Source organism: Chrysemys picta, chromosome 5, assembly GCF_011386835.1.
Source record: "Chrysemys picta bellii isolate R12L10 chromosome 5, ASM1138683v2, whole genome shotgun sequence".
Taxonomy (NCBI): domain Eukaryota; kingdom Metazoa; phylum Chordata; order Testudines; family Emydidae; genus Chrysemys; species Chrysemys picta.
The window spans coordinates 81,348,308-81,375,372 of NC_088795.1; the positions used below are offsets into that span (position 1 = coordinate 81,348,308).

Below are 27,065 nucleotides of genomic sequence, written 5' to 3' on the forward strand. Positions count from 1 at the left end.
GGCACCTTAGAGTGTCTAAATTTGTAGAGTAACTAAATTTGTTAGTCTCTAAGGTGCCACAAGTACTCCTGTTCTTCTTTAGACTGATCAAGTCACCCATTAACCTTCTCTTTGTTAAGATAAGTAGATTGAACTCCTTGAATCTTTCACTCTTAAGGCATGTTTTCTACTCCTTTAACAATTCTCATGGCTCTTCTCTGAACCCTCTCCAATTTATCAACATCCTTCTCGAACTAGGACTGGACACAGTATTTCAGCAGCGATGGCAGCAAGGCCAAATACAGAGGTAAAATAGCCTCTCTATTCCTACTTGAGATTTCCTTTTTTATACATCCAAGGATCACAGTAGCCTTTTGGCCACAGTGTTGCCTGGGAGTTCATGTTCAACTGATGATCCACCAAGACCCCCAAATCTTTTTCAGAGGCACTGCTTATTAGGAGAGAGTCCCCTATTCTGTAAGTTCAGCCTACATTGTGTGTTCCTAGATTCTACACTCGTAGGGGAATTCTGTGTCACTGCATGTGTGCAGAATTCATGGCCTCCGCAGATTTCTTTGCTTCCCTGCAGAAAAATGACCTCTGATGGGGAAGCAAAGGGAAGCTGCAAGAGCGGTCACGCGCTCCTCTCTGGTAGTGCAGGCAGGTCGGTTTGGATACCCAGAGCTGCCGGTAGAGATGTAAATCGCCCTTAAGGGTTGGGGCTAGGCAGTTGTGTGAGTGAGAGACACTGTCCCTCTTGCTCACTATTGCAGAACGCTTGGTGTGGAGGGGTAGGGCTTTGGGGTGTTTCTGAGGAGGTAGGCGTGGGGCAGGCTCTGTCCCCTCAGGCAGAGCAGAATGTAGCATCCTGCCTGCTTAGTGAAGTGTTCCCATTGTTCTTAGTGAATTCCCCCAGAAATATAAAACAGGTGTAAAAATTTTAAGGTTCCTTTACATTGCCAGAGTGGCGTAAAAGAGCCTTATTGTAAAGGACAGTGTGACCTTATAAATGCTTATGGAGCTTTAGGGATTAGAACTGCTTTTAAATTTTTGAACTGAATATTTTTTCCTATCAGAATGTGCTCCATGAACTGTTTGCTACTGACCTTTCTGGAGATGGTCAGCAGCCAATATAAATTGTGAGTTTGAGTCCCCAGCCCTCACTTGCTCCTCAGTTGCCTATGATGTAACACTGAGCATATGGCTGCATATATTTGTTGACTAATAACTAGAAGTAAAGGGTCAATACTAGCTACATTACTATTAGACAGAGGGGGGTTGGGGATTTCCTCCAATGCTCCCCACTCCGATTCTCCATCCAATGTATTGTAGTTTAAATAAATTACCAAAATAATTGAAACCAGCATGGTTATATTGCGTTATTTTGACAAATAAAATATGCAGAATTTTAAAATATTGTGTGCAAAATTCCATCAGGCGTATAGAATCTACTAGATATATGACTTTACAGTTAGCTGTGTTGAAACATATACTGCTTGCCCCCAGCTTACCAAGCAGTCCTTATTGCTGTGTATCAGTGCCTTTGTCCTCTTCACTATTTGAGTTATGAGGCTCAGTTCATTAGTTTTTGTAAAGTGCTATGGTATCCCATCCATTCACACATGTAACTACCCAAGGAAACTGGGAATCCCATTACTGAAATGATGTGAGGATATAGATCTAACTCAGAAAGGGCTTGACTTCAAAAAATGAATTTTGGCAATTATATGTCTTACTGAAATGGAACTGTTTTCACCAGTCAGAATGGCAGGATGCTGTACAGATATGAAAGCATAACAGTAATATTTTTCCAATACCAACAGCTCTGCACCTTGATTGGTTCTGGGTATCCAATTTGCATCATCAGTCTATAGCTAATCTCAAACTAATGTGCAAATATCTGTACTCTTCTTGCTGGACAACTATTATTAGAATCAGAACAGAGATATTTGTATAATCACTGTACCATTATTTTTCAGTAATCATACAGTGAATATGCAAATCCATCTACTTGGACTTCTGCATGCAGAATAACCAAGCTGTTTGCAGCAGCAAAAAGACCAACTTGGCTTCTTATTCTCTTCAGCAGAAGCTTCAAAACTTGCAAAAGGCAAAGTGAATAGAGCTATCAAATGGTTAATGGAGGGGAACATGAACAAATGGGGGTTTTTAGAGCTTTGACTTATCTTCCTCCTTCAGGTCCTGTCTTGTTCCCATTAAAGTCAATGGGTGCTTTGCCAGTGACTCAGTGGGAGCAGGACTGAGCCCTTCTCATCCCCACTTTACAGGTTTTTATCACTTTGTTTATCTTTTTAATTCTGGAAGGTACCAAGTACAACCGTGATGAGCACATTATGATAACCTAAATAGATGGATCCTATTTCTACCTAATAGCCTTGTCTATCCCAGGGCTTCTTGCACTGTTTCTCTAGCCCTATTCAGTTCTGTCACTGCTAGGAACTTTGGAAGTATTAGTGTAGACTAGAAACATTTTTTTATCTACTGTTGTCAAATATTGTGTCCACCTGCACATCATCTGGTGCTAGCAGTAGAGCTAGACAGTGTGAAAAGTCCTAGTGTAGATGGAGGGCTCTCTTTAACCACTCAGGGTCATATATTTTTGCTGACATTGTTTATAATACACTGGGACAATCTCACCCACTCTCCCCACTTCAGATGTGAAACCAAATGCTAACAGAAATGTATTGCAACTATTTTGGGGGAAAGAACATGGCTGACCAGGAGGGAAGTAAAAGGAGTGTGGAAAGGAAATGGATAGGTAGGGAAAATGATGAGAAAGAAGAGGAAATAATAGGAATGGGAAAGAAGGACCGGAAAAGTGTTAACTTAAAAGGAAAAAAAATTACCTTTTGGCAGACGGTTTTGTTCTTTGCATTTTTTCCTTCTATCATTTACATTTGTATATTAAATTAAACAAATCAGTAGAAATGCTATCTCATGGCAGCTGCTTGTTAACTTGGTGCAAAGTGCTTCCTGGTGTAAATAAACCCTTTGGACTTCACACTTTGTTTTTATTCAGTCCAGAATATGGGCTACAGGAAGCACCCTCCAGCTATCATGGGACCATTTAAACTGTACCATATGCAAAAATATTTTAAAAAACAGTAGTGGGAGCCAGCCTAGTGTCAGTGCTTTCTGCTGCCAGGCAGGCAAGCCACATTCAATTCTGGATCTCTTTCCCTTTATATGGACTTATTTGTTCCAATGGACCTGAGAAGTGGTGACCATAATAAAACCACTAGCGAATTTTAGTGTGTAGTGCTGCTGAGAGGCAGAAATGGGGGATTGTATGGTGGATGTGATAAAGGGATATCTTCAGACTACATCAGAGATGCAAAGGAGCTAACTTCCCCCAAGTAGGAGGGAAGAGAGAAGGCTGACATATTTAACTTGGAAAATTGCTTACTGCCCAGGTAATTATATTTTCGTATGATTTTTGCTCACACTCTGTGTCTATAAGAGTTAGTCTCCCAGTGAAACTACAGAGCCTCAGCTAAACTAATGTTTCAAGAGTCTTTTACACAACACTTTATGGTCATTCTGGTCTGTTGGGTGAATTATACGTATTTTTTTTAAATGCATTTGCAATGCTTTTTACATAACAACCATAACAGTGTCAAAAGATCCATTTCAATCTCTTTTAATAACTTTCATAAAGCTCCCGGGAGAAAGCTTTTTTCCTTTCTTTTCTTCCTATTTTTTAAACGAGTATTGAAAAAACAAGTAAAATTAAAGATTGAGGCCTACATTATTCCCGTGCAGGGGAGTCCTTTGTAGGGAATGGTGAGGTGTCCTGCCTGGAGACATTGTGTCTCCATGAGGAACTGTATCTCTAGAATGAAAAGGGGAGCATGAAAAGGGACTTCTGCACCACTACCCTTGAACTTCAGCGGGAGTAACACTGAATCGTGCAGTGAATCTTGTACACAGACACAAAGAAAAGCTGAGAGAGTTTGGCTTTCTGGTTCACTGCCACTGGTAAAACTAACGGTAGAGGAGGAAGGGACAGCATTCGCAAAGCAAGCACCTAGATGCACTTTGATATTATGAACCAAACATCAACAGATAATACATATCAGGCTCTGTGTGCATTGTATTCATTCTTGGCACTTCTGCCCTGTGCTAAGAGCCTGCTCAAGCTGAGAGTATAGTTTTCAAGTTCTTTAATTGTAGATGCTTGAGCTTTGGGGGAGGGGGGTTGCATATTATTATTTTGTGTTTGCCGAGGGAGATAACACAAGCCTTTGAGCACTGTGTGTGTGTGTGCTAAGCTCTTGTTGTCCACCTGCCAGTACACAGTTGCCTATTTTTTTTTAGACATTCCCATTCGTTGCTACTGCTGGTGTGCCCTGCTCATTCAAGATGGTGTGTGTCTCTGCTACTACTTCCAGAATGATCTCCTGTAGCAAGGGTACACCCACTGGAAAGGGAGAAGGGGAAATCTGAGTTCTCTTGCCTTACCTTGATGATTATTTCATGAAATGTATGTGACCCATAATTTGGGGTGGGGGAAGACAGCTTGGAATCTTAAAGGCTTGTCTTCACTACCGCAGTATGTCAGCGCAGATGCATCGATGTAGCACCTCTGGTGAAGACATGCTACGCTGACAGGAGAGCTCTCTCCTGTCAGCATAAATACTCCACCTCAACAAGAAGCAGAAGCTATGTCTGCAGAAGAGCATCTCCCACCAACATAGAGCGGTGTAGATACCGCTTTAAGTCCAACCAACTTACGTTAGTCAGGGAGTGGCTTTTTCACAATCCTGAATGTCTTAAGCGGTAGTGTAAACAAGCCCTGAGTACACCTCTTCGGCCGCTTCTTTTTTGCTGTTGCTCTCACTCTTGTGTCCATATTGTTCCTATTCAGCTTCTGAACAGGTCCATTATAAACCTTTCCTGACAAATATTCCTGGTAATTGACCCAGTAAAAACACCTCTAAATACAAATATCATCCAAAGCCAGATAAGAAAGTAGTTACTATACATACTTCAATACAGTGTACCCTCTAATGGGGTGAGTTAGGGATAATGGTTAGCATGAGTTCTCTATATCTTGGCTATTGTTGGTTTATGTCAAAACTTCAGGAGGTCTTAGGGCTGTGTATGTGCAAAAACATACAACTACAGTTGCTAAACTAGTGAAACACTGGCATATATTAGAATCCACTCTAATGAAATTTGGACAGCAGTAGCTTAGCTTTCTCATTGAAATGTTCTTCACGTATGGAAGAGAGAAAAACACTTTACTTTGTATTCCTCTTTTCTGTAAAATGCACTCTAGAAGCTCCTATTAAGAACATGCGTATTATGTAAGAGAGCTTTTGACTGTAAAGAAAAAAGGGGATAATGACTTACTTCACAAAGAAATTTTAAAATTGCCTTTTGCTAAAATGTTGACTGAAAAGGCCGCAAGAAAAATACAACTCAAAAGGGTTTGATATGGTGCAGGTGGAACTAGAGTTTTTTGTTGCTTTTTGTTTTTAAGCAGTCAAACCTTGAAAAAGAAACACTGCATCTCTTTCCATATTAATTTTTTTTTTTAAATAACCTTTAGTAGTTGAATGCAAAAGATTTTGTTCTGCTCTGGACTCCCAATTCAGGAGTGGTGACTGCTCCACACGTCCTTTTAACACAGACAAAACTAATGAGGAATAAAGAAATGTTAGCACTCATTTCTTAGCGTCCCTCCTCATTTTCCGCAGCCCGAGTTCTGTCTCCAGACAGACACCCACATCTTTGGTCAGCATGGTGGCTGCTGTCCGAGGAAGCAAAGAAGAGGGAGATACTGCCCAGACTGCATAGTTATAATGCTCTCAGCATCAAGAGCTATCTGTGTCTCCGATGCATGAACCCTTCTGCCAATTGAGAGAGCAGCATCTGGGTTCACCTTCCCAACGTGGAGAGTGGGGGAGATTTTTGGCCTTTGGAAGGTTAAAGCCTACTACCAGCAAGTCACACATATAATGAAGGCTTGGAACCTACTTGCATTAACACTTTCTTGGCCAGGCTACTAAAAAGGCCTCTTAGAAGATGCCGGCAGAGGAAGTAGAGAAGAATCCACCCCCACATGAGCCACAGCAAGGCAGATACAGGCAGGTTTCCTCTCGAGTTATACAGGAGAGATCTCCCCAGTAGGTTGCTCTTCTGTGAGATTATGGGCTAGGGTTCCACTGAGTTCATCAAAGAATAAGGGGAATGGACCTCAACTGGACCTTTCCCCTACCTCATATTTCCCAGGTAAATTCCAGTTAGGAGCTTAATCCAACTGGTCTCTTCTGGGTTAGCAGAAGCCAGTGTTTCAACACCCTTTAAAAAACAAAACAAAATAAAGATTTTCAAGGTTATAGATGAAGAGGGTTCTGTTCTCCCCATTTATGAGAGCAAGGATGACATTATTCGGAATCCTGGGAACAAATGGATGGAAAACCCTCTCTTTCCTAAGGTGTACATGCAACAAGAACTTCAGAACTGTCCTAAACCTTGGTGCTTCTTATCCTGTAATCTGTTCAGCAGTGGAAAAAGACTCCCTTTTGTAAGTCTCCCTGAAGAGTAAGCTGGTGAAACCAGAAATTTACTGCAGGATCTGATCCCATCCTGTTAGTAGTAAATGAGTTGACTAACTTGCACCAATGAACTGTTCTTGAGCAGTCTCCAATCATTGAGCAAAAGTGACTAATTCCCGTGTCACAAAGGTTTCCTTCAATATTAAGCATGAAAGCTTTTTCTCTTCTTTTTTGGTGGTTGTATAAACATCTGTTTCAACTATTGTATTTCATGTGTGGGGTGTGTGTTAGAGTTTTTGCCTTGAAAGAAAGCAGTGGTGAAGAATAGGGACTGGTTCCATGCCATTTATTTTATTTATTTATTTTTGATCATCGTCCTAAACTATAGATTAATTTAGTCATTTAGGAATCAGAAATACTTTTCTTCATTTTAGCACATGAAGCTCCAAAATGTGGACATTTTTGTTGTCCCTTCCCCTCACAGTTACATGGTAACACCAAGAGCCAGTGTTTGAAGTCAGTTTGTAATTGCCACAACGGCACGCTAGCTCTTGGACAGCATGTTGTTCACTGTGCTGGTCCCATGTCGTCCTTCTGCTGTACTCAAATACAAGTAGCAAAGTGTAACTGCAAACTCTAACCTCTGAAACGTGGGTATACATTTCAGAATGGGTGTACGTAATGGCTGGGCTGCTCTCTTCTGTGTCTCCGACATATACATATACAGGAGGAGACACAGAGGAGAGCAGCCCAGCCATTAGCTTCTCCTACACATTAGCTGGGGCCTTATTTGGTGCTGAATGAAGTATTAAGGACTTGATCCTGCACCACTGAAGTCAATAGAAATTTTTATGCAGGATCAGGTCCCAAGGCCCAGTCCACATAATGACCTATGTGGATTTTATGTAGTCAATAATAAGGTATTCCTTCTGCATGTATTTGATATCTACACTCAAGCATGTGGTCCATCAGACTCCACTTAAAGGCCAGGCAACTCTTGTGGGGAAGTTTTTAGAAGACAAATAAATAACAGCATCCACCATAATCAACACGTTTCTTTGAATAAAATAGATCTATGTAATTCAAATAGTCTTTTTCTTGGAGAGGCTGAGGAGGTAAGAGCCTTATGGGGACATTTGTTTATGTGGGAATGGTTTGGTGGGAAAGTCCTGCCAGTTGGATTGTGTTGGAGGTATGGTTCTCCTGTGTGCTTTGTTTCTATTGCATTTTTATCTGAAAAAAGTTATTTGCACCTATTTATACATTGCTGTAAATCATAATTAATACATAAATATTGATGCATTGGGATGTAAATATTTGACTAGAATAATAAAAAATAGATCAACAGAGGGTCCTTGGCACCTTTGAGACTAACTTACTTCTGTTAGTCTCAAAGGTGCCACAGGACCCTCTGTTGCTTTTTACAGATTCAGACTAACACGGCTACCCCTCTGATACTTGAAAAATTAGATCTTTTCCCTTGATTCTCTTTTCTTTGTATTCTTTCCATTTTGTAGTTTAAGGTCACCTACACAATGGAAGTAACTAAAGTGTTATTTTTTACACTCTATTAATGTCCTCTTTTTATTTAGTTAATAATTCATGTGACTGAAATGTAGGAGAGAAGTGGAAATACAGAATGCCTATCAATGTGCTCAGTTTGAATTGTTTGCTCAGCATACTATAACTTTTGTGTTGGCAAAACTCTGCTTGGGATGGTGGGAGGGGAGCCTAAAAACTTTTCATGATTATACAGTAGCTCATATGTATTTACTGTTGTTTTAGGCGTGCCAACTCCCAGTCCTGAAATTCTTCGACATACCTTGAACATGCTTGTACGAGAGAGGAAAATATATCCAACTCCAGATGGCTATTTCATCGTGACCCCACAGACTTATTTTATAACCCCATCCCTCATAAGAACTAACAGTAAATGGTACCATTTGGATGAGAGGATACCTGACAGGTCTCAGTGTACCTCTCCACAACAAGGAACTATAACTCCCTCCACCTCAGGCTGTGTCAGGGACCGAACTTTACCCAAAAACCACTGCGACTCTTGCCATTGTTGCAGAGAAGACATGCACAGCATGCATGCGTCCACCCTACAGAGGAAATCAGCAAAAGACTGTAAAGACTCATATTGCCCTCCTTCTCTGTGTCAGGTACCACCCACTGAAAAAAGTAAAAGTACTGTAAATTTTTCTTATAAAGCAGAGACACTCTCAAAGCCTAAAGATGTAGAAAAGCAGTCTAAAAAATTTGGACTAAAATTGTTTCGGCTAAGCTTTAAAAAGGACAAGGCAAAACAGCTGTCCAATTTCTCTGCCCAGTTTCCTCCTGAGGAATGGCCCTTGAGGGATGAAGACACCCCTACCACTATACCTAGGGAGGTAGAAATGGAGATTATTAGGCGCATTAACCCAGACTTGACTGTGGAAAATGTAATGAGGCATACTGCACTAATGAAGAAACTTGAAGAAGAAAAAGCTCAAAGAAGCAAAGCTGGATCTTCAGTTCACCATAGTGGGCGAAGCAAAAAGAGTAGGAATCACAGAAAGTCTCATGGAAAATCTCGGTCACACAGCAAGACCCGGGTGTCCAAAGGAGACCCTTCAGATGGTTCCCATTTGGATATACCAGGTGAAAGAGAGTATGAGTTCTATGATCCCCTTACTAGGTCCCCACGGGAAGGCTGTTTCATAATAGAACACAAAGGAGATAATTTTATCATGCACAGCAATCCTAGCGTGATTGAGTCTCACTTTCCCATGACACCAGAATGGGATGTATCTGGTGAACTGGCCAAAAGAAGAACTGAGATGCCTTTTCCTGAACCTTCAAGGGGAAGCTCCCACTCCAAGGTCCATCGAAGCCACAGCCATACACAAGATAGAAGGTCAAGGAACGAGAGGTCTAACAAAGCCAAGGAAAGGTCTAGATCAATGGACAACTCTAAAGGACCTCTGGGTTCTGCTACTTTAGGTACACCTGAAGACGTAGCTGAAGGATGTAGCCCAGATGACCAAACAACAAGCCAAGCATATATTGATGACAGTACCTTAAGGCCTTCACAGTCACTCAGCCATCAAAGGGCTCTGATTTCATCTGCAAATTATAAAGATGTGTGTGTACCCGAAATAGTTAGTGGCAATGTAGAAACCCCCAATTCCTGCAGCTTATTAGAACAAATCAAGCCTACAGAGAATTTACCATCTTATAGTGAGCTCAACTCCTGCACAACAAAATCAGCAATTGATGATTATTTTCAATGCAACACTTCAAGTGAGACTGTACTTACTGCTCCATCACCACTGGGGAAAAATAAAGAGGACCATGACTCAGTGACTTTAACAGATGGAATAAAAAAACTTTCTCCCTCAGAAAGACAGTCCCAACACATAGCCAGAGAACCTGGGGTACACAAAGAGGAATCCCCTAAAGGGCCATGTAGTGGTCCAGTTGCTGGCCAGACCCCTGAGGTGATCGCAAATGGGCGACTAGTTCAGCACCATAACACTGAATCAAGCAGCCTGGACAAAAGGAAAGAAATATTTAGCAAAGATACACTTTTTAAACCTCTGCACAATACACTCTCTGTGAATAGCTATCACAAGTCCAGTGCGCCCCTACTAAAACCCCATCAAAAGACACCCTCTGACACATTGCCAGTCAGATGTGAGAAACTTGAACAAGCTATAGTAACCCCAGTTACACAAGTTTTACCTGCTTCACAGAGACAGCAAGAGCCGGTTGGGAACCAGGAAGCCACCTTTGATTATTACAATGTTTCTGATGACGATGACTCAGAGGAAGGAACAAACAAAAATGCTGAGGAAGAAAAAAACAGGGATGATGTGGGCACTATGCAGTGGCTGCTTGAGCGGGAAAAAGAAAGGGATCTGCAAAGAAAGTTTGAGAAGAATCTCACTCTTCTCACCCCCAAGGAAACTGAAAACAGCAGCAACCAGAGAGCCACCCATTCAGCTCGACTGGACAGCATGGACAGCAGCAGCATTACTGTAGACAGCGGGTTCAATTCGCCACGGTAGGACTGTAAAATTAATTATAAGGACCACTCTAGAATGCTCTGTTTTCAGTTATTACTGTGTTTCATATGGGTGAGCGATTGTGGGAATATGTTAAACTATTTCAGACATTCTTTTAGACAAAATTTTTAGGCAGCCTCAGAAAGCCTCTATCCAGACCGATGGCTTGGTTTCTTTCCCTCACATAGGCAAAAGCAACAAATTTTACCACTGCCTTTTTGCCATAGGCTCATTGTCCCTCCACCCCAAACTTTCCTGTATTACTTTTTCTGATTAATTTATGTTGTATTTAGAATAGGAGGGGGGGAAACCTCAACAAGATGAACTGGAAGAATGGATACAGTGTAGTGGCAGAGTCTTTGGCTGAGACATTACAGATAGCTGATTAGGGGACGTAGAGATACCACTTACGCTTTTCTCTGGTATTTTTTAAATCCTCTTTCTGAAGCCATGTCTCTCACCAGTCCAAACTGGTAGGATTTGAAGAGCAATCTCTTCTACCTAGAAGAAGAGTGGAGGGAGGTTCAGGAAGGTACCACAGCCCTGAAAGTATTAAGGAAGTTTGGTCTCTGAAGATGTCCAAACAGTGCATCAACAGAGGTGTCTAGCCTGTAATGTCTAGGAAGAGAGTGCAAGGATTCTATATGGTGCTAGAAGTTTTAGAAACATATGGGAAGAGACAGTTGCTGATATATGCCCACCCTGAAGGCTTTACATTGTCATCTCCAGTTTAATAATCCTTCATTGAGGCTTCTCCTCTCTGATCTAAGAGGAAGCCATGGCCCTGGTATACTGGGTCTCAAGCTTCATTGTGTATCCTAGAAACCAACCAATTAATCCAGACCAATGATTTTTAAGACAAAGTAACAATTTACAGGTGGTACTATAGTTCTTTTGCAGTATCCTATTGTAGACCTAAGTTATTTACCACCTTCACTTTTACAACAAATAAAATCTGAATCTTGTTAGGTAAAAGGAAATTATATTTTTTTCTGTTTTAAATTGATTTAGTTTCTCAAAATTGTTAATTTATAAAAAAAAATTGAATGTTTGTAGTGGGAGCCTCAGAACGTATGCAAAGTAGTCCTCATCTCTACACACACGGCCAGATTCTCCTCTCAGTTAAAATGGTGTCAGTCTAGAGAAAACTCCAGTGGCTTTGATAGTTAATCCAGAATGATGATGGTGTAATTGAGAGCAGAGTTTGACTCAATGGCTCAGAATGAGAGTCATGTAGGTTGACTTTTAGGCTTCTACCTAACTCTTTGTGCTGTGCTGCCTCTTGATCCCTCAGCATATCGTTGTCCCTCCTCTTACTAAACAGTAGCAAGTGTTTCACAGCACAGCCTGTCAGGGAAAGCTGCCTTACTGCGGGAATGAAATGCAGTTTTGTTTCACATCTCCCCTGCTGCTCCATGGCTGAGGGTAACTCTTCTGTGGCACTTTTATCCCTCCCTGGTTCAAGGATTTTTAGAGCTACTGCTTTGCCTCCAATCAGCTACATGCTGCACTATCCACCAAATCACTGGGGTAATTTATTTTTTTAAAAGACACATTAATGGGGATAATTATTTCTAGCAGTAAATTTAAAAATATAATTTTAAAGGAAGAAGGAGTAATTAAGGTTCTTCTATAAGTAGATGCAGCCATGTATTTCATTTGGGTGTGTGCAGCCCTGCACTCTGGAGCCAGAGTATTTTCCCAAGCAGAACCTGAAGGGGGCAGCCTCTTGTGGCCGTAGCTTCTTCCCTGGCTATGAGACTGCGCTGCCCTATTCCCCACTTGGTTCCGTCTTACCACCTGTGGCTGGAAGCAGAGTTCTGTGTATCAGAGGGAGGAGTAGCTGTGTAGGTCTGGATCTGTAAAAAGCAACAGAGAGTCCTGTGTCACTTATAGACTAACAGACGTATTGGGGCATAAGCTTTCGTGAGTGAATACCCACTTCGTCAGACGCATGCCACGAAAGCTTATGCTCCAATACGTCTGTTAGTCTATAAGGTGCCACAGGACTCTTTGTCACTTTTTATTTTTACTGACATTTCTAGTTGTATATAGTTAATTAGTATCCTTAATACTTAGTGTTAGTTAGCGGTAGTTTAAGTATTTCCCTGGTGATGCCCTCACCGGGATTTAAACATTGTCCATTGTGTGCGGGAGTGATTCCCAAACAACGATCGCCACATGCAGTACTTGCTGTGCCTAGGCGAAGTCACATCAGGGAACAGTGTTCTATTTGCAGATTTTTCACCAAACGGACTAAAGTGGCAAGGGATCTTTGTCTGAAGCAGTGTCTGCTCAAACAGGCCACGAGGCCGGCTTCAGCACCGAGGCCCTCGTCAGATCAGAATTCACCCACTGGTTCTTCACTTCCTGGAGCTGGCGCCTCTCTGAAGAGCTGGAGGAGTTGTTTTCCCATCGAGTGTGCCGAGGAAAAGATAGCATAAGACCAACCGAGCCTGCTCCAGGTCCCAGTCCCTCCTCCAGAAGGAGTGTGGATCGGCACAGGGTGAATCGGCCGGTGTGTGGGATGGAGTAAGTCCATTAACCGCTTCCCAGTACCATGCAAGGAGGTCAGAGACCCCATACCATTGACTCTGGGGCCCTGGAGCATCCATTGAGTCTGGTACCAATGAGGGGGATGCCAGCACTGGCTGTTCCTGCACTAGCAGCATATCAAGCTGCAATGGACCTCTTCTGCCTTTCTGTCCTGACCTCATCCTTGATCCAGGACTTTGCTAAGGCTGCATCTTTTATAGCCGCGTAGGCTAGGTGGGCCACTGAACCTGGGAATCTTTTGGCACTATACCCTGAGGTTTCCCTTTCATGATCAGTAGAAGTGGGATCAGTACCAGACTCTGTGCAATGGACCTCTCCAGCCCTGTTAATTGTGACTGGCACTCACTGCCCTCCATTTCGGCATTGTCAGTTACTTTGGTATTGCAGCTGACTTCAGGGTCGACACCGCTTCCAGCCCCAGAAACAACCTGTACTGTTTCAACCGTCGGCCCCAGCTCCCTCGTCATTCTAGGCTATGGGCGAGTCGGATCGGTTGCTCTCACCCTCAGGTCTGGCTCCTCCTTTATCCCCTGAAGTCTGGGAGTCTTTGGAATCCAGGTCGGGATCTTCATCCTCTGACTGTCCCACCATCTGACCAACATCAGTGGCCGTTCATGGAGCTCTCTGGGTACCAAGATTGTCACTTGTTTTGCAGTCGGGGTGTGGGCCTCTGGCCCAGTGCCTACTGTCACCAATGCCCTACCCGTGGGTCTCCGTGGAATCCATGGGATGCTCCTCAGTCACATAGGTCTCACCCCTCATCTCGCCGACCAGCTCTGTGACAGGGACCATCGATCCTCTACAGGCCCAGGTATCAGTGAGCCTTCCCCTTGCAGAGCCTCCAGAGTCATTCCGCCCACGCCCATCAGTTCTGGAGCAGGATCCAGGTCTGGCACAGTTAACCACTCCATCTTTGTCCCTGGACAATTCCACAGTGCTGGTCTCTTTCTCCCCTTCGGTACCAGAGGATTTCAAGGTGTACTAGGACCTTTTGTGGCATGTGGCTGCTTCCCTAGATATCCATGTGGAGTTTCTGCAGGAGAATACTCACAAGTTAGTGGATATCCCAAAGTCATCTGCCCCTCAGAGAGTCGCCTTCCCCATTAATGATGAGCTACTTGGACCTGCTAAGGTCCTCTGGAGCACATTGGCTTCGATACCACTTGCAGGGGTAAGATTAAATCTCGACCTTCGTGACCTCAACCAATATATCAGATACATGAGGTTCCAAATGATCACTCATCAACTCTCCTCCCGTGTTGTCTCAAAATTAATGACTTGCTACTCTGGATCTTCAGGACTCCTACTTTCATGTGGCAATTTTGCTGGGCCACAGAAAATTCCTTCGGTTTGTCATAGTGGAATGCCATTTTCAGTATATTGTGCTTCCATACAGCCTCTCTTCTGCCCCTTGGGTTTATACTAAATGCATGGTTGTCGTGACGGCATTTCTCAGGAAGAAAGGAATCCACATCTTTCCGGGTCTGGGCAACTGGTTAGAGAGCAGCAAGTCCAGAGAGGACGTTCTTGCTCACATCGACACTACACTGTGCTTGCTCGACCACCTGGGTGTCATCCTAAACACCGTGAAGTCAACTTTGGTTCCCACTTCGAGTTCATTGGGGCCCTACTCTATGGGTTCGAGAGCATGTCTGCCGATTGACTGTTTTCAGGTGATTTGCTACCTTTGCCTCAGTCTGCGGTGTCAGCCTTCCACTACAGTTTGGATGTGCCTGGGATTCTTGGGCCACGTGTCTTCTTACACCCAGATGGTCCAGTTTGCACCTGCCTTTGCCCCCTCCAAATGCGGCTCAGGACGGTTTACCGTCTGACTCTTCACACACTGGACAGATTAGTCTGTCTTCTTCACCTGGTCTTGGACTCCTTGAAATGGTAGACTCCTCCAGAGAACGTTTGCCAGGGCGTTCCCTTCATCTGGCCTTTGCCAACCAGGTCTGTGGTCTCCGATCCCTCTGTGATGGGTTTGGGAGTACATCGAGGGTTGCTGAAAGTTCAAGGTCTATGGTCAGAGCAGGAGCCCTCATTGTATATCAACATGCTGGAGCTTTGAGCTATCTACAATGCATGTCACACTTTTCTGGACCATATCAGGTGCTCAGTAGTTCACATACTTACCGACAATACCACCACAATGTATTCTGTGAATAAGCAAAGAGGAACACACTACAGGAGGCTCTGTCAAGAGGCAATCAGTTTGTGGCAGTTCTGCGCTGAGGAAAGCATTACTCAGATAGCTGGCTATGTGCCTGGGGTCCAAAATCATCTTGCAAACCATCTCTGCAGGAATTTTTCCCTGTGTCACAAGTCGTCTCTGAAGACAAACATCCTCCAGGTCAGCTTTGCAACTTGGGGCATTCTGACAATCTACCTATTTGCTACGAGACACAACAGGAAATGTCACCTGTTATGCTCTCAAGGGGGCCTCAGATGGGGCTTCCTGTCTGACGCTTTCCTTCTGAGCTAGCAGTTGGCTGTCCTGTATGCTCTTCCCCAGATCATCCCAGAGGTCAGCCTCAATCTGAAAGTGGATTGAGACAAGCTCATTCTCATTGCCCCAGCCCATCTGAGACCGTGCTGGTTTTCAAACCTTCTTGCGCTATCAGTTCAGCCTGCCATACCCCTTCCTCTCCATCCTGACCAACTCTCTTAGAATCGTGGTCACACATTGCATCCCGCACTCAGTTCCCTGCATCTCACAGACTGGTTGCTTCGTGGCCAAATGAGGAGGGATAGCAGTGTTGAGTAGGATCTGTTATACAGCCACCAAACAGTAGAAAGCCCTCTACCAGAATAGCCCATGCAATGAAATGAAAATGGTTTTTGGTGTGGTCCTTGACTTGCAGAATTCAACCAGTGCTGGCCTCTATCCAGGACATCTTGGAGTACTTGCTGCATCTTCAGTCGTTGGACTTGTGCTTAGTTCATTGGAAGGGGATCTGGCAGAGATATCGGCATTTCATCCCCACCTCGTTCAGAAAAGATCAGTCTTATCCAATGCCATGGTAGCAAGATTCTTAAAATGGCTTCTTTGTCTCCATCCTCCGGTCCGAGAGCCGGTTCCTTTGTGGGAGCTTAATACAGTCCTAGTGGCTTTAGTGGGCCCTCCACTTGAACCCCTCGCATCTTGTCCCTTCCACTTTTGTGTCATGAAACTGTGTTCCTAGCAAGGGTGTCAGAGCCTTCTCAAAAGAGTGGGGGGGAGGCTCTGCCCTCCCAAGGCCCCGCCCTTGCCTGGGGGGAAGGGGAGCAAAAGCAGTCCCCTGCCTGCATCCCTTCCTCCTCCACCAAGGGCAGGTGGAGGGACCCAGGCTCCCCACAGCTGCCCGTGTTGCTCTGGCCAGGGTGCAGGGCCTCGGAGTCATAACCCAGCCATGATGAGAGCCACGTGGGCAGCTGTGGGGAACTGCAGCAGACCCTCCATCTGCCCGTGATGTCAGGGGCCTATTAAGAGTAGACCCCTACCCATGTCCCTGCCCAGGGCAGGTGGAGGGTCTGCAGCTCCCTACATCTGCCCGTGCAGTTCTTACCATGGATGGGTGGCAGCTCCCACACATGTGCCCCCCTACACTACCCCCCCCCCCCGACGGCAGGAGCTGGTTCAGGGAGAGCTGTGCAAGCAGCTGAGGTGAGCTGGCGCAGAGTCGCGAACCCTTCACGTCCACCTGCCCTGGGCCGGCCGGAGAGCATGGGGGGAGGGAACACAGGCCGGGGCTGCCCTCAATTCCCTCACACCGTTAGCACCTGGGCTCCCTGGCCAGGCTCCATGTTGGCCTGACCAGGGGGTGGAGCCTTGGGGGGAAGGGTGCCCCGGCGAAAAGTGGACAGGCCAGGCCTGTCCACTTTCAAAAAGTGGAAGGGCTATGGCCCTGCTGCCCACCCCACCCCGGTTCTAGAGCCACTGGTTCCTAGTAGCAGTAACATCCACAAGGAGAGTCTGTGAGTTGTTGGCTCTGATGGCAAAGCCCCCTTACATATAGGTCTCTAAGGACAAAGTGACTTTACTACCACGCTCAAAATTTTTGTCTAAAGCAGTTTCTCCGTTCCATTTGAACCACGCAGTATATTTACCTGTGTTCTTTCTAAGCCACATTCATTTCCAGAGAAGCAGTCTCTCCATTCATTAGATGTCAAGTGATGCCTAGCCATCTATCTAGACAGGACTAAACTGTTTCATGCTTCACTTTATTTGTGTCATATGCAGATAGTTTGAAGGGTCAAGCAGTCTCTTCACAGACACTCTAAATGGATAACATCCTGTATCAAGACTGCATATGCGATAACTTCGGCTCAACCTCCTCAGCAGCGGCGAGCTCATTCTACGAGAGTGCAAGCAATATCAATAGCTTTCCTCAATGATATCTCAATATTGGACACTTGCAGGGCTGCTACATGGTCGTCCACACATACATTTACTAATCATTATGCCATTATAGCATCTTCCAGAGCAGTTGCAAGTTTTGGTAGAGTGGTCCTGCAATCCTTGTATAGGCAGACTCTGAGCCCCTCCTCCTGGGGTGGGTACTGATTGTAACTCACCTAAGTGGAATACACAGCTGCATCTATTTGAAGAAGAAGAAATGGCTGTGGTTCTTTGAGATGTGGTTTCTTTGAGAAACTGTGGTTCTTTGAGATGTGATGCCAAAGTATTTTCCGTGGCCCACCCTCCTTCCCCTCTGCACTGGAGTCTAGTCTCTGGGTGTTTGCTGCGAAGGAACTGAAAGGGAAAAAGCTACGCCACGAGGTGCAAGCGCTGAACTCTATATGCACTGCTAGGCAAAATGCTCCAGCTCTGACATGCTGAGGCGCACACACCTAAGTGGAATACATATCTGCATCACATCTCAAAGAACCATAGTTACAGTGAGTATCCATTTCTTTTACCTGTTCTTGCAGCAAAAAAAGGCCATATAACCTTAGCAGGTTTAGGAATGGATCCATTTTATTGATCACGTGTTATGCAGATGTTTAGCATCTTTCCACTATAACAGCAGTATGGGTATACTTGCACTATAACAGCAGTATGGGTATTCTTACAAATTAATCTTTTATTTTTTTTAAATGGAAGTACACTTCCACTTATTCTTACTGTTGCCCATATAGCACTCTGCACCTCCCACCCAAACAATTTGATCTTATTTGGCATACAGAGCTTTTTCTTTCTCCGGGTTGCTTGCATATGAGTCAGTTCTTATACTACTGTTTGGCTAGCTGACAGGATTCACGTATGTGATTGTGTACCTCAAATTTGCAGTTCAGTTAGTTCAAGGAGATATTCTATCAGCCTTCATTCTTTGCACTGAAGCTGAAAGCTCTATTTCTGTCCAGCATAAAGTTTAACTAGCTTAATAATGGAACAAATAAGTTCAGTGTATTGGACTGCTGTACTAGCTTTATATAAAGTCAAATGGGAAATAGAAATGGCAGTTTTTAAAATTAGGTTTATTGTATAATCCCTCTCTTTGTCTGCCTTTACTACCCACTTTTTAACATCTCTTTTTGGCAAGAGCCATTAAAATGAATCAAGAGTAACATACAACAGTTAAGAAGCTATTTTTTAAGTCAGGATGTACTCTGGATATTTCAAGGGGTTTTCATGTACCCAAGGAATGAGTTTTATTGTGAGATAACTAAAATGGGTACTTCTGGTCAATTTCAAAACCAGTGTAACTCCATTAAAGTAAATGAGTTAAGAGTAAATTTGGCCTTTTAATTATAATTAAAATACTGTACCATTATTACCTTCCCACTTTACAATAAAAAGAATTGGTTTTGGAGCTTCTTTCTAGGAAGCAGGCATATTTAGTACACCTGAGTGTACTAAATACACCAAAATTACCATTTCAGCACCATAAAAGGAAAATATATATTTTAAAAGGATGAGAAATTGGAAAAAACACACTTTAACAGGATCTTGATAATGGAGATATCCCATCTCCTAGAGCTGGAAGGGACCTTGAAAGGTCATCGAGTCCAGCCCCCTGCCTTCACTAGCAGGACCAAGTACTGATTTTGCCCCAGATCCCCAAAGTGCCCCCCCTAAGGATTGAACTCACAACCCTGGGTTTAGCAGGCCAATGCTCAAACCACTGAGCTATCCCTCCCCCCTTCATTCTTAATGAAAGAATTCCTTCTAAAGTCAAAAGACACTGAAGGTATTTTATCTGTAAAATTCTTGAACATATCCGTATTGGAAAAACTTCTATCAGACTCACATTACATTTTGCTGATACAGCTATTCAAATTGGCTCCAGGTGCCTTTAAAAAAAAAAAGAAGAGGCCATGCAATCCTGCTGCTTTTCCCTCCTCTGGAGTCATACCTAACCCTGCCATCAATCAGCACACACAGCTTGCATTGCAGGATGACGGCAATCTCAGGATATACGTGTTGTCATGGTCAATTTTGTGACATCAAAATTGAAAATGCTTGAAAATCTGGAAATGATGGTTACAAATTGAATAATATGACTTCATGTGAGAAATAAAGAGCAGGAACTCATAAATTGTAAAAACAAAGGCTGTTTTTCAGTCATCTGTCCATCCCCAGCTAAAAGTTTAGGAAGAGAAGTCAGAAAATGAGAGAGGGGGTGTTTCTGCCTGTCACACGCACAGTGAGTGGTATGCAAATTGTCCATTGAAGCAAATGAGTAATACTCAAGGCAGAAGAGGGCCAATGGTAAGCAGAAGTGTACCTATTATAACCTATCTCAAAGTTTTCCGCTGGGTATCAGTGATTCTTAGTAATTCTGTTTCTGTTTATTCCACACCTGAATTCATTCTTCTGTGTATGGTTTTGTATTCATCTCCACAGAAATAATTATCGTTAACAAAGAATTATGGCTATAGGTGGAGAATAAATAGCAGGAGCAAATGATTAGTTAAAAATAAAGTCTGTCTTCATGCAAATATCCTCACGGGTAGAACATAAAAGAGGAGGTATAATATAAAAGGAGGAGGAGGAGGGATAGAACTAACTTTAAATACAATAGCCAAGATTTTCAAAAATTGGTGGCTCAAATTTAGGCTTCTGTGTCCTTATTTAGGTACCTCATTAAATGGCCTAATTTTCAGAAGGGCTAAATGCACAGCCACTCCCACAGATGAACAATTTACTTGCATTAAAAGAACTTTCTACATTAGATAAAGTGAAATTACGACACTAATGCTGTTTAAGGACCCAATCCTGCATCGTAATAGTCCTAATAGTGAAGGGCATTCAGAATGTCAAGGCTCGGATGCCAGCAGCTAGAAAAAATTCCAAGAAATAGTGTCTTCAGTTTTGTCAGAACTACCAGAAATGTTCTGTGTGCAAATATATACACTAATGGGGAGGCATAAAAATACTGCCCAGAGGAGAATTCTCATAGCTCAGTTCAGCCACCTGGCTGATTCAGTGAAACACTTCTCAAAAAAAGAACAAGAGTACTTGTGGCACCTTAGAGACTAACAAATTTATTAGAGCATAAGCTTTCGTGGGCTACAGCCCACTTCTTCGGATGCATATAGAGTGGAATATATATTGAGGAGATATATATACACACATACAGAGAGCATGAACAGGTGGGAGTTGTCTTACCAACTCTGCGAGGCCAATTAAGTAAGAGAGAGAAAAAAAAAACTTTTGAAGTGATAATCAAGCTAGCCCAGTACAGACAGTTTGATAAGAAGTGAAACACTTCTGTGCTTCAATGCGCCAGCCTGAAAAAAAAGGTGATCTATTTCACATGGAAGTTATTTGCCTGAATGAAAAATCCAGATGTTTGATATTGGCTCAGACTTACAAACTTTGTGGGACAACTTCAGGTCTGTTTAGTACTATACCTGTGTGATCACCTGTTGACCAGTGAGTACATTTGCAATCTCTTTTGGAGCAACATGTGAATAATCAAACTGATATGGTTCATTGGTGTGACACTGCATGCAAACACAGGAAGCCCATTTTAAAACGCCCCAGTCAGTTTTCCTCTTCAGTAGATATATGGGGGGTAGCGGTGTTTGTTTGTTTTGTTTATTTAATTTATTTTGCTTTTTAGTACTCGCGAGAGCCTGGCTTCCAACACTTCAAGTATTGTTGAAAGTAACAGACGTCAGAACCCAGCCCTGAGTCCTGCACATGGTGGCGCAGGTCCAATGTTCAACTTTCGAGCAAGTGCAGACCCTTCAACAAGTGAAGCTGAAAAACTGCAGAAACCTGCTAACTGCCTACAAGCTTCTGTTACTAGTGTTTGATAGTCATTCTGCCTCAGCTCTTCTGTCTCATCCTATACAGCAAAGTTTACGACGCTGGGACTGATGTTTACATCTTTGGAAAAACGAGCATCTCATCCACAGTTTTGGTGTTTACTTAAACTGTGCTGCTATGTAGGGACAACAAAGAAATCTTTATTTCAAGGTATTGCTTTTCACATTTGCAGCTCTGTAGCAACAGAATAGCAGTAGGGATAATATGTTCACCTTTGCTTCACTTAATTGTAACTGAGCACATATATGAAAGTCTAGACACTGTAAGTGTAATCTGCATTTTCAATGTCCATGCAGTTGCCAACTCCATTTAAAAATGCCACAGATGTGTGATGCCCCCTGTGAGTGGTTAAACTCGGCCACAGAGTTGATCCTTTTATTTCAGAAATTGAGCCACCACTAAAAATAAACAGCTCGGTCACCTTGAGGGAAAAGAAAGCCAAACATGACTAGTAAAGACCTCAGCTCTATCTGTGAATTATTTATATATCAGTCATTTTCACTGTGAGTTTTCATGACACGATTTTGCAAGAATCTATAAAAGCAAGTCAAAAGAGGTCATGTTTTAAGTATGTGGGGTGGGTAAAGGGGAATTGCTGTATTTTATTTTTTTGTTTCAAAAGTATATGAGATGCTTGTCTAAAACTTACTACGTTAACCTTCCATAATTGCAAACAGAGTTGTAGGCCTTTGAATTCAGGTGAAAGGAGGGGAAGTCTAACTATGGTTGAGGCAAAGCAAATAGTGACAGAAAAGGCGTAACAGGTTTTTTAGTATAAATCAAATATTTAAGGAAGGTGATCTCATTGGTGTGGCACGTCTGATATTCCAACGTGCTGTTAATGTGAGAATCAGAATAACAAATTTGTTTGAACAAAAGAGAAGTTCTTTGTGATACAAATGACAAGCATGGCCTGAAGAGTTGATTTCTTTCTAATGGAAGGACATAATTCTATTTTATATAGCTTTTAAGTAGAGTGCCTAAATTAGGCTGTTGAAAATAGCGTGCATTGTAGTGGTTATCAAAGGAGACATTTAGAGAAATATAAACTTCAGGCCTTTTAGTCAATGGGCGTTATTTACAATTCAGCATTTTATGGACATGAATAGCTTTTAAAATTACATATGATTTGAAATTAAATGTGTTCATATGGTTGGTCGAGAAATCCTAATTCTGCAGGTGTGGTGTATCTTATTTGTACTCCCTTAAATTGTTATTCCAAAGTAATTTATGCTAAATTGATTACTCCAGAGTAACTCTTACAGATAGGCAAACTCCACTAGTAATTTTTAGGTATAAAGGGCCAAATTCTGCTCTGTTACATATGCAAACATATACTGCAGCAAACTGTCTCCAAAAGTTCCCACATTTGCTATTTTATCAGAACTGGAAGAAAAATGAAAACATTAAGAAGAATGTTCAGCAACGTAAATACTTACATTGCCTTTTATTGGTACCCAGGTATTACACCCAACAGTACATATTAAAAACCAACATTTTCTTAAGTTTCTGGTGACATGTATAACTTGTATAAACCATTTGAGCTTCACTCATGTTCTGTATTGCCATCAGAATTCTTTAGTAAAGATACAGCTGTATATTACACAGTTGGATATAGCTTACATACTTATGAAATGGCTTTATAACTCTGGACACAATTGGTTTCTGATTCTGTCAGTATATCATACAGAACCTATTTCTATAATGCACACATCTAACTGTTTTTCTTATTTTTATGCATAAATTCCATTTCATCAGAGCAATAAGACCTTTCAGTGCACATAAGGGAAATCATTGTGCTTCTTGGTTGGTTAAAGTCACTTGGCCCTTAGCCTCCTGCCTTATCATGCCTTCCAAGCCATGCTATCATGACCCAATAATACTTTGCCTGTCCCATCTTATTGCTTAAATATGTAACTTCAGGATTGCTTATTACATGCAGACTCGAGTCTTTTTTGTGAGGCGTCATTATATATGATACAGTGGCTGACTGTGATTTTTGTTTCTGAGATATGCTCTGATGTTAGTAGTATGTATCAATTCAGTAAATAAAAATGTTTGAACAATATCTTAACTTATAGCTGATTATCTGAAAGTACAAATTGCAGTATTAAAATGTGAACAGCAAAGACAAACTTTACCTTTTTGGGGAAAACATTTTCTTTGTTATAAACTTACTAAAATTTATACAGGTAGTTGACTGTACAGAAGACCTCTTTCCAGAGAAATATCATAGTATCTACTTAAAAACTGTATGGTATGTGATTTCTGAAAGTTCCCATAGACCAGCGGACAACATAAAACGTCATATTAATGTTAACGTGGCATACTACCTGTATTAATGTGATTCTCAGAATATGGAATGTAAACAGATGTTTCAAATAGAAACATTCTGATCTAGAATTCTTTTTAAAAAAAATCAACAGGGGAATATAAAGAAATTCCGTCGTGAGGTTCTGGTAACAAAACCACGGGAGTGGAGCTTGAGTCCTTTGTATCACCTTACTCCTTCAATGAAATTATAGCCTTGTATTAGTGGTTGCTTATCTGTCATTCTTCTTACAATTTAAAGGTTTACAGAATTAGATTAGGTTGAATCTCTGTGTTGTGTCAACTTTAAAGGGTCAACACAAATCTGTCGGCATTTTGCACACTTTAATATGTATTATTATAATACAACTTTACTTTTATGGTAATTTTTTTTACATATATAACTACCTCCATGAATTTGATGAAATGCAGCAACATTAAAAAAAGTGTTTTGTAAAAAGCAAGGTTAAAAAATTTCTGAATCATTAGGTCATGGTGTTCTCTGGTGTGTCAGTGCTTACATACAAAGTCATTATGTTTTCATTGCCATGATTTCCTTTTACTCTATTAAATTGGGCTTTCCGTTTAATAATTTGAGATTTTGATGAGGCCACATAATTTTGTTAATGGTGGACGGAAGCCTAATACCTTCCATTGTCTTGCCATTATTGCTAAAGTTTTTACCTGGTAGAAAGTCAAAATGATAATTAAAGCAACGCAGACTAGTCTCTAAGGTGCCACAAGGACTCTGCGTTGCTTTTACTGATACAGACTAACAGGGCTACCCCTCTGAAAATGATAGTTGTAATTTAGCAGATCATTAACACCTACAGTATATGAAATATGATTGGCAGTTTGGAGTTTAACAGAAGACATACCAGGTATTTTTTTTGCCAACCTTCAAACACTTTGGGCCCTATTCTGCCTTCATTTATGCCAACATATCAAATCAGAACTTCTCTTGAATGGCAGGAGCTATGTGCTATCCAGCTCTCATTTAAATGATGCGCACTTCATTTTCTAAATCCCATGCATCTCCGATGCTTGCTTCCATTGAAATTAATTATAAAACTTTAATTGACTTTATTGAGATTTGTATCAGGGTCCTTAAGTAAGGTGTATACAGAGGTGCCCATCCTGCAAAGAACCTGGGCAGACTTCCAATAAAAAGGGGGTTAGCTGTAGAGTAATAGCCAATTACAAGTTGCCTTTTTTTAAAACTAGGAAATTTTCAGAAACCAAGGAAAATAAGTGGAAGATGCCCCTTAGCAGCTCTAATTTATGTTCAAAACCTGAATTTATTCAAGCATACAGAATACCAATACCATTATTCAGATGTAAATTAACATACAATCACTAGATGAGCCAATTTTGCTGTGTAAGTATTTTAATTAAAAAAAAAAGAGAGAGAGAATAGTACCCATTTGACTCCACAGAGCAATGTAAACACCCACATGGTAGAAAGTAAGGCTAGGTCTACACTACACGCCTGAATCGGCGGGTAGAAATCGATCTCTCGGGGATCGAATTATCGCATCTCGTCGGGACGTGACAATCGATCCCCGAATCGATGCTCTTACTCCACCAGCGGAGGTGGGAGTAAGCACCGTCGACGGGGAGTTGCGGAGGTCGATTTTGCCGCCGTCCTCACAGTGGGGTAAGTCGGCTCCGATAGGTTGAATTCATCTACGCTATTCGCGTAGCTGAATTTGCGTATCTTAAATCGACCCTCCCCTCCCTACCCCCCCGTAGTGAAGACCTGCCCTCATTCTCACCCCCATTCAAACAGTAAAATCTATTTGAAAACAAAGTTTTTGATGAAAACCTCAACCTTATTGCTGGTGATGGTAGTTTATTTTTTGAAAAAGTAGGATCATAAACAGTATTTGGAGCCCATCATAAACTGATAATATTTTCCACTTATATTTCATGCCTTTTACCTGAGGATCTCAAAGCGCTTCGCAAACCATTAATTAAGCATCACAAGCTTGTGAGGTAGGGAAATTTCATTATCACTGTTTTACTCACTGACTTATTGAAACACAGAAAGGTTAAGTGACATGTCCAAGATCACACAGAGTCAACAACGTGATTATCAGATTCTTTATTTCATTTGAGTCATGACAATAGGTTTAATGTTTTAATATTTAACCAAAGTGCTTAATGTTTACACTATAACGATATTCTTCTGAGGTGTTACAGTTATTAAAGTAGGAGAGAAACTACTTTATAGTCCTGCACTGGACTTCGATATTGAAAGTGCCAAAAATGTTCACATTTCAGCAATAGGGCTGCTGCCAGTAGTGGTTTCAGAAAAGTCAATTTTAACTAAAAACTTGTTTTTCAAATACATTTTACAGGGCTTTCCCCAAGGTGATGCTTCAAATTGCTATACTGAGTAAGTGGAGGGTCTTCTTTTAATCTAGTGTCACACCATAGTTTACAATCCTCTCTGCTCCTCTGAAGAAGACAATATAGTATTAAAGAGAAATGCTGCAATTTTTTACTTAATTCCTTTAAACATATATACTTAAATGTTACCCATAATAACATACATAATTTAATTAGTCTATAGTTTATTAATGCATCAGAATTTCCTTGTTATATACAACATGCCCAATTGGAATTATTGAAGTGCCACTGGTGTGAAAGGAGAATGGGATTATCACCTTTTTTTGGTAGCAGCATTTCAAATTTTTACTTCAGTTACACAGGTGTATATCTGGAATAACTTTACTGATTTACACTGAGATCAGACTCAATCCTTAACTCCATTGAAGCTTTGTTCTAAGCTGAGGGTTTTTGTTTCCCTTCCCTGGGTTAAATATATAGAAGAGGCAGAAGGCCACTCACACTTGGATTTGAAAATATGACTTTGTTTGAATAAACAGGTGTTTCTCCCATGACTATATATGAAATCTGTAGTGAAATGCACAGTCAGCAAGCCTCCTGCCCCCCCGCCTGGATGCTAATGCACAACCATCTGTTTTGCACAATGGAAGGTCAAATCTCTGTTCAGTATAATGCACTCATCAAGCTGTACAGTGGATAAGAGCCACCCAAAGGATGCCCATGTGAAAGTATGAAAGGTCTGAACAGGGCTCTTAGAGTAATTGGCACAGATGTTACTTTTATACGTAGAGGAGACTTAAGTTTAAAGGGATCATAATTCTGCAGGTAACTTTCTGTGAGTGACTGAATGTGACTGTCGCATTAGGTTTAAATGAGTTAATAAATGCAAGTGGGACTTACTGTATGTTAGAAGGGAGTTTTGCAGCCAAGACTGCCTTGTATAAATGTGTTTGCACTGAAAATAAATTTTAAAAATTACTTGGTCTCTGGTTGCTGTAAAGGTCATCCAAGATGGATGTTCTGTTTATATTGTAT

The 27,065-nt window shown here is 41.8% G+C and overlaps 1 protein-coding gene across 15 annotated transcripts in view; it reads left to right on the forward strand.

The window, feature by feature from the left end:
* The window catches only part of STOX2 (storkhead box 2), a 202,667-nt gene extending 179,231 nt beyond the window's left edge, over positions 1 to 23,436 (forward strand). For 14 of the 15 annotated variants that reach the window (XM_065596755.1, XM_065596757.1, XM_065596758.1 and 11 more), the window contains 2 exons: positions 8,289 to 10,551; positions 21,160 to 23,436. In XM_065596755.1, coding sequence (XP_065452827.1) covers positions 8,289 to 10,551; positions 21,160 to 21,355 — 2,459 coding nt within the window. In that variant the 3' untranslated portion in view covers positions 21,356 to 23,436. Of the gene's footprint in view, positions 1 to 8,288; positions 10,552 to 17,330 lie in introns of all 15 variants that reach the window. The other variant, XM_065596759.1, reaches the window with a different exon arrangement.
* Positions 23,437 to 27,065: the final 3,629 nt, after the last annotated feature.